This window comes from Amphiura filiformis, chromosome 6 (genome assembly GCF_039555335.1).
Source record: "Amphiura filiformis chromosome 6, Afil_fr2py, whole genome shotgun sequence".
In the NCBI taxonomy this organism is placed as follows: domain Eukaryota; kingdom Metazoa; phylum Echinodermata; class Ophiuroidea; order Amphilepidida; family Amphiuridae; genus Amphiura; species Amphiura filiformis.
Genome location: NC_092633.1, coordinates 33921792 through 33930723, shown reverse-complemented (window position 1 = coordinate 33930723; position 8932 = coordinate 33921792). Strand labels below are relative to the sequence as shown.

At 37.6% G+C, this 8932-nt stretch overlaps 1 protein-coding gene across 1 annotated transcript; it reads right to left on the bottom strand.

Moving 5' to 3' along the window:
- Positions 1–372: 372 nt before the first annotated feature.
- Positions 373–8325, bottom strand: LOC140155320 (uncharacterized). The gene is made up of 3 exons (XM_072178111.1): positions 8033–8325; positions 2357–3211; positions 373–1635 (listed from the first exon to the last, which is right to left on the bottom strand). Exons 2-3 carry the CDS (start codon positions 3198–3200, stop codon positions 737–739), a joined length of 1743 nt encoding a protein of 580 aa, XP_072034212.1. The 5' UTR covers positions 3201–3211; positions 8033–8325; the 3' UTR covers positions 373–736.
- Between the last annotated feature and the right edge of the window lie 607 nt (positions 8326–8932).

Sequence of the window (8932 nt, the reverse complement as noted above, 5' to 3'; positions counted from 1 at the left end):
TTTATTACATTCTTTACTCCTTCCTCTTTCATTTGACACCACTTGGGGGTTCATACCTTCGTGGCATTTAAAGATATGTCCATTTCAGACCAAATGGTTGGTAAGGAAGTAAGTAAGTAAGCAAGTAAGTAACATACACTAATATAGGCTGATACCATTTCATGGTTCAGCAAAAATGAACTTACAAGTTGCAGGTTGCTAGTACTGCACTCTATATTTAGGCCTACTTGAAATCATTTTGAAGCAACCACTGTAAAATATCGTACCTCAGAAAATTTTACAATTATATATTAAATCCTTAAAAAAAGATCAACTTTGACCGATGTTTTAACTACTTCTTTACCAATGTATAATCGTACTTTTTGACCCCCTCCCTCCCTCCCTAACGAAAGGACTTTCGTTTATAGGGCTTCATCGAACTTTTGGGTTGTTCCCTTAGTAGGCCTGCAGTTGTTTGATGTTGATGAAACGACGGACGATGATGACATGACAGTGCAGCGGAGGGGTGCCCCTCCCCAAAAAACAATAAGTTGACCGTTTGTACATGTTTCAATGAAGGACGGGTCAGCATTTCGACCTCCGAGATGTTAGACTTAACCCAGGCTAACCCCGCGAATGCAAAAGTCGGCGCCACTGTGACGGTAACGGAGATGCCGATGACGTTAGTGATGACGAATGTACTATATCAACGCAAGGAGCAATATGCGTAACAATTTGAAAGCAATATCAACTCAAGTTATCTGCGACGGTAAACGTTCACTATCACCCTAAGCCCAGCATCAAGCTGTGTCACCAAAAGTTTACTCTCATTCTCTATGAGAGCCAGTCCTCTTGGACACCCATCGGAAGGTATGATGCAACCCAAATAGTCAAACTTGGATAAGGTGTAACAATGGACCCCTCTGCCCTTATCTGTGGCCCAATTGCATACAAACAACAAGGCGTGGTCGCAGGCTACTCCGTAGGGGCACCACTGTGGAACTTCTGCCATTGGAGGTTTGATCGATCGAAGCAGAACACCCTGTTGGTTTACCACCTGTACTGTATGATTCTTGTATGAGCTTACAACGATGTCATTCTGGTGCGTAACAGCCAAATCATATGGTTGAATACTGACTTGGATATGACCTTCATGAGTGTGAGTCTCATTAGTGGCATACTTGCTGATGCACAACTTACTGACATCGCCGACCAAGAGATGACCTTCCATATCTATGGCCAAACCTTCTAGCTTTGACTCGTTGGTACTATCGGAAACTGATCTGGTAGACGGGTCAACGGTTGGAAACGTTCCCTTAAAGCTACCATTCTTATGGAACTCTTTGACGACACTTGTACCGTCTGTCACGAAGTACCTGCCTTCACCAGAACGGACGCCCGCAGAGCTGACAGCGACTTGATGTGGCTTAGACCTTTCTCCTGGTTTATTCCCATTCTTTGTGCTCATTGGAAACTGGAGATGCCCTTCCATGTTGTATACGTTGACTTTGGATGCACCGCCATCAGCTATGATAACACGAGCGTGGATGATATCTACAGCAATACCGCGTGGATCAGACAGCTTGTTGTCTCTACATTTGACAAACTGCGACTCATAAATCCAAACACCCATACTTGGTTGGCGGGATAATTCGACTGCAGGAACAAACACACGCAAAAAATACAAAATCAGCACGAGCTCAAATCCACAATTTCTTTGACAATAACATAGACTTATTAACATTACCTACAACTAGAATTCCTGGGGTCCTGGACAGGTAACCATCTGGCCCCATTCTTTGATAGCTTCAATGTTTCAAACGATCAGAAAAACACTTTCAATCGTCTATTTGGTGTTTGCAGATTCCCACACACTTTCTTTAATATACAATGTCTTTTAATTCCAGAACCACTCTGTGTTAATTTACCATGTTTACTATATCCCCGAAAGCTCTCTAACGAGTTAAGTAGAATGCGCAATCTGTTTTCATAGTAAACATCACGCCGAAGATGTTTAAAAAAAGTTATGTTCTTTTTAAAGGTAGATATGAGGAAGAAAATACTTCTAACTGAAAGTAACGTTAATAAAATGCTTCCGCGTTTTCAGCCACCGATCGAATTATATCAATATGTTGTTTTACCTCCATCGGACACGGTGATTTTTGTTGTGATGGACAACAGCATTGCTATTCATTTTAAGCCTAATGCATTGGAACCAACAACATCATCTTAGAAAATAATATTATCATGATTATTGTAGGCAAAAGGACTAAGGAGCGAGCAATGGATATTGTGTTTGTTTGTTTTTTGATTGGTGTCCTTCTTTATAAAATGAATCATGATTTAAGACATTTGTAGAGCTAAATTAGCACTTTACCTCTGGTGGTATTAGCAGATTCGTGAGATGAATGATCAAGTGACCGTCTGATTTCAGCTTGTTTTGCTTTCCGTATGACAGCAAGCACATCGTCAATACTTGGTCTTTGACGACGATCCGAATGCCAACATCTCTTCATTAAGTCCTGCAGCTCTTTTGGACAATCATTGGGAATTGTTGGTCTCATCCCATTCTGACATACATGGAAGACTATCATTTGGTATTCCATATCTTTAAATGGGACCTCGGTAGTTGTCAGTTCCCATAACGTGACAGCGTAGGCATAGATATCGAATGTCGTTGACAGTATACTCTCTATCAACAACTCTGGTGCCATCCATCCCCACGTTCCTCTTCCAGTCGCGTTGCTCTGCGTTTTATCGGTATTCTTAGCCAATCCAAAATCGGCCAATTTCAAGACATTCTCCTTTGCAATCAGGTAGTTAGCAGCTTTGATGTCTTTGTGAATGACACCTTTCTCTTTCAGATATTGTATAGGTAGAGCGGCCTGTTCCGCCCAATCAAGTAGCTTCGCCAGAGGGAGTTTCTTATTGTTTTGTCTATCAAGGTACGACCGAAGTGAACCGCCTTCACAGAGTTCCAAAACTAACATGAAATCGATCTGCTCATCAACAACGCCTAATAACTGTACAATATGTTTGTGATTGAGAGCTGCTAAAATAGTCAGTTCGCGTCTGTCGATTTTGTTCAGTCTTTTGGCTGCAACTTGCTTATCGCCATCTTCCGTCTTCCATATCATACGATAGACTGTGCTGAAACCACCTTCCCCTATCTTCTCTTTGAAGACCAGGTGTTGGCGACTGATACTTATCACATCCGACATGGTTGATTTTTCTGGTTAAAATAAAGACAAAGCATTTTATTTAATTAATATTCTCATCAGGAGTGGCCCTACTTAATCAATCAGTACTTTGTTAATCGGTTACTAATCGGTTACTTAAAGACCCATTCAGTGATCTCAGCGCAAGTGTAAAAAAATTAAAATTGTTTATAAATTGCTTAAAAGTGAAGGATAAGTAATTCAAATTGTCATTTGGTATTTTTGAAATGAAAAATTTGGCAAAAAACGAAGAAAAACAGCAGTACTGACGAAGTTGAAGCCCCATTCAAATACATGTAGCTAATTTAGATACTATACTGTCAGTATCTAAATTATACAGATTCGTGTAAAATATCTTATTTTGTCTTAAATACACGGCTTTCGGCTGAACCACTCGCAGGCTATGTTAGCACATCGATGACAATGACAAAGGTACCAAAATCTGAATTTTGATGATTTTTACGATCGTCCGGATGAGCAAATCACTGAATGGGCCTTTAATTTATAAAGTAATAGAAGTGAGAGGGCTTACTCATTTATTCTCGCTAACTAACCAATTTTATTTCATGTGAGAGAAAAGAGAAAACGAGAGGTGTAGACGGTCAAGAAGTTAATTTTATAAACACAGAGTCTGTGCATAGAACATAAAACTCACTGAGCTTTGATTTCGTTTATATGATCATTTTCAAGTGCGCGGAGCGGAGCACTGTAAGCTGAAAAGTCGACATCATAATAATATTTAATGCAACTACAAGCTCCGATGCTTTCAATTTTCATTTCAAAATGAGACGACTCAAAACATGTAAAATGATTCATTCAATCATTCATTCATTCAACAATTCATTCATTCATTCATTTATGCATTCTAAACTTTGGAAAAGACATGTTTCATTCTTATAACCAACCGTTTAATTAAAGTAACTAAAAAAAAGTGAAAATTAGAGCAATATTTCGGCATAGGGCCTATACTCAAGTTTTGAATGCTTAGATTTGTTCCAAGTCTGTGATTTTTGTGACTCGGTTGTCAGAAAACATGCCGAAAATGCAATCCCCAAAATTAGTGCTGTATTATTCTGGAGTGGGGAGTAGAGCTGGAGTCGTGCTACTGCTGATATCGGCGTTGATGAAGTAGTTTCATTTGATAGATCAGCTAAGCTGATGTTGGTGTTGAAAAATATTTGGTTGATTATAAGTACCTATAGGTCTAATGCAGATATCCGCGTTAACAGCTAGTAAGGCTGATGTCGAGAAAAACCATTTGGTAAGAAAAGTAACCTATGCTGATATCAAAGTTGACGAAGTAGTTTTCATTTGATTAATCAGCTAGGCTTATGTCGGTATTCATGAACTATTTGGTTCGTTATTATTTAAGTTATCTACTTCTGATTTCAGCGTTGACGAAGTAGTTTTCATTCAGCTAGGCTGATATCGGTGTTGAAGAACTACTTGATTATAAGTAAGCTATCTACCACTGATATCGGCGTTGATGAAGTAGTTTGCAGTTGATAAATCAGCTAGGCTGATATCGGTGTTGAAAAACTATTTTGTTGATTATAAGTAAACTATAGGTCTAATGCAGATATCAGCGTTAACAGCTAGTAAGGCTGATGTTGAGAAAAACCATTTGTTAAGAAAAGTAACCTATGCTGATATCGGCGTTGATGAAGTAGTTTTCATTTGATTAATCAGCTAGGCTGATGTCGGTATTCATGAATTATTTGGTTCGTTATTATTTAAGTTATCTACTACTGATTTCAGCGTTGACGAAGTACGGTAGTTTTCATTTGATAAATCAGCTAGGCTGATATCGGTGATGAATAACTATTTGATTAATTATAAGTAAGCTATCTACCACTGATATCGGCGTTGATGAAGTAGTTTTCAGTTGATAAATCAGCTAGGCTGATACAGGTGCCTGGGCTGATATTGGTGTTGAAGAACTATTTGATTTATTACTATCTACTGTTGATATCGGCGTTGATGAAATATAATAGTTCCATTTGACAACAAATCAGCTATAGGTTGATGCCGGTGTTGATAAACTATTTGGTTGATTAAAAGTAAGCTATATGCCTACTGCTGATATCGTCGTATATAGAGCTGGAGTCGTGCTACTGCTGATATCGTCGTTGATGAAGTAGTTTCATTTGATAGATCAGCTAAGCTGATGTTGGTGTTGAAGAACTATTCGGTTGATTATAAGTAAGCTATAGGCCTACTGCAGTAAAAATTTGATATAGTGTCAGAAATATGAGTAAGCTATCTACTGCTGATATCAATGTTGATGAAATAGGTTTCAGTTGATAAATCAGCTAGGCTGACGTCGGTGTCATGCCTACTGCTGATGTCGGCGTTGATGAAGTAGTTTCATTTGATAAATCAGCTAGGCTGATATAGATGTTGAAGAACTATTTGATTGATTATGTAAGCTATCTCCTGCTGATATCACTGCTGATATCGGCGTTGATGAAGTAGTTTTATTTGATAAATCAGCTACGCTGATGTTGATGTTGCACTATTTCGCCAATTATCAGTAAGTTATGCCTACTGCTGATATTAACGTTGATGAGATAGTTTCATTTGATAAACCAGTGGGCTGATTTCAGCGTTGATGAAGTAGTTTTCAGTTCATAAATCAGCTAGGCTGATATCGGTTGGAGAACTATTTGATTGATTATAAGTAAGCTACTGATATTAACGTTATGAAATAGTTTTCATTTGATAAATCAGTGGGCTGATGTCGGTATTGAACTATTTGGTTCGTTATAAGTTAAGCAATCTACTGCTGATTTCAGCGTTGATGAAGTTTTTTCAGTTGATATTTTTGTTGAAGAACTATTTGAATGATTATAAGTATATCTACTGCTGATATCGGCGTTGATGAAATAGTTTCATTTGATAAATCAGTTAGGCTGATGTCGGTATTGACGAACTACCATAAAACCTCGTCTATACAAGCATAGGCCCCTATAGAGTGTTTTTGATGAACTACCATAAAACTTCGTCTACAAGCATATAGAGTGTTTTTGATGAAAGCTAATTTAATACGAAGCAGCGTAAAATATGCCAATACAATAGATCGGTCTTTCAATAGTTCTTGTTTGTATACGCTTGTATTAGTAATTTATTTGCTCAAGTTCCATAATGTTATAATTCTGGGGGCGCATGGATTAATTTAGCTTTCATCCAAATCACTCTATATGCTTGTAGACGAGGTTTTACGGCGTCGATGAAGTAGTTTTCTTAATCAGCTTGATATTATAGGTGTTGAACTATTTAGTTTATAACTCAATTAATTAAAAACTATACCAACTATACCAACATATTCCTCAGGTCACAAGAATTCAGATATATCAGATTTTGATATAAATGGTCTCAAAATGTTTGTCTCGTTATAAATAAATCAGAAAAAGAAAAGCTTTCACTGCATTTCGTTCCTAATAGGTAACGCAAGGAAATGTACGTCAACATCATGCATCAAAGGGACTCAAAGGGCAGTAGGTCTAACTGCTTTGCTGTGTTACCATGCATGGTAACGAAACATGGTGGATTGTCATGATTGTGGCGATGTGGTGATAATCTTCACAAAGTATGCGAGCCCGAGAAATAAATAATATAATATAAATAATATAAATTTATACAAACATGGGCACTGAGACACATAAGTTTAATTCTTTGAGGTATGAATCAAGAGTCAGTGAAATGTTGGTTAAATCTCAAAGACCGGAAATCTAAAGAGCCTTGGTTCGAAACCCATCTGGTTCTGAATTTTCCTTTCCCTCACTTAGTATATTATGCCTATTATACTTACTTATATTAATCAATTAAATGATTGATTGACTGGTTGGTTGATTGATTGATTGATCGATCGCTTGATTGATTGATTGATTGATTGATTGATTGATTGATTGATTGATTGATTGATTGATTGATTGATTGATTAATTGATTGATTAATTCCTCATATGTTTTCGTGCCATAGAAGCAACTTAATGCGTAATTAAGTAGGCCTAGTTAGTAACTTTTAATTAAGTAGCCTAATTAATTAAATTAAAAGATATGATTATTATGTGGAGTCTACTTGATATGACACCAGAATGAACGAGACTGACTGACAGGAAACAAATGGGACGTTTGAATTAGTTTTTCGTATCCGTATTAATAACTAGAATGTTTTCGGTTTCTGTTTTTTTTGTTCCTCTTTTTGCAAAGTGATTGAGCATAAGCCTAAGTTATCTACTTTTCTTTCATGACTTCATGAAATATTTTAAAAAACACCCTGCCTATACATAATAAGTTGCAAAGGCTCCGGAAGATTTTAGGGGGGGGGGGTGGGCAATGGCACCTGGTCAAAATTATTGGGGGGAAATGGTACTTTTCCAGAGCCACCAAAATCGTCAGGGGCTGGCCCCCCGCCTCCACCCGGTTCAGGAGCCACTGAGTTATCAACCTCATCCTCTGTACGGTATTTGCAACCCCGTGTTGGCAGCTTTTTAGTCTTCAATTAATACATTCTTTAGAAGTTTTGGTTAGATGGATATGCCTATTTTGTGATTCTATAGTAGGGTTAAATAGATATCTTTGAAACGTTTATTTCCAATATGTATTGAACCGGGCATTGCATTTGCGAGTCACGCCTAGGCCTAATGATAATTGCATATGATATATATATGATCGCAAAAACGGATATACAAGAAGACAAACATTGTGTAGTCCTAGGCTTTGATATAAAAAAATCGCAACTTTGTGGAATATGACGTTTCTCTTTAACCAAAACTTGCTTTTAAATTCAATACATCATTTCATTTTACAAAGGTGTTTTAATGATTACATTACCTCACTGAATAAACGATTGCACTTCCGTGTTATTGCGTGTATCACTCAGAACATGGTGACGGGTCAACAGTCCTATGACGGTTGCTGCACTGAGAGGCTGGAGCTGACCAAACACATCTGGACATGACCATCCTACACTATAATGCCGATAGTTTCACATTTAATTACTTTTTAACCGATGAACTGGTTTTTGGTTTTTTATGGTGGGGTCCAACATATCGATCTGTTCTTGCTTGGGGGAATTCCTATTTGTCTATAAATAGTTCACCGTTTCATTCACCAGTGCGTCGCGAGTATATTCACCAGACTCAAAGTCCACTCTTAAAGGGGGGTAACCCTATTGGTTTTGGATATGGATTGTCTTTAAAATTACATAATAATATCAAATATCGCCTCCTTTATGCTGCTTTGTGAAAAAACGAGAGCATTTTCAGCGTAAATGTGAATAAATAGCCAAATTTGCAATCCAATACCTTGGTATACGTGAATTGCATTCTGGGCAGGCAATGACGAATGCTGACATGCTGTACAATGCCCGGCCCGTATTGAACGGAAAATGTTTTTTTTTTCGTACCGTTTCAGAAAAAAAAAGGAAACAAAATATATTTCCCTTGCAATATGTACATTTCAAATGAATATAAAAAAGTTTGGGTAAAATGGAGAGGAAAAAAAACCTTCCGAGACCGGGTTTTGAACAGGGTAACTCTCGGGTAAAAAACAAACGCGCAAGTCAATTGAGCTATTCAGCACACCACGCTTACTCTTGCCGTTTTAAGAGGCATTATCTGTTATTTTGGAGAATTTTTGTAAAATGTTTGCCACGGTCAAAAAATGGATTTCCTTTATACTTTCATATTTGATGCACCTTGACCTGAAACAAACACACATGAAATAAATTTG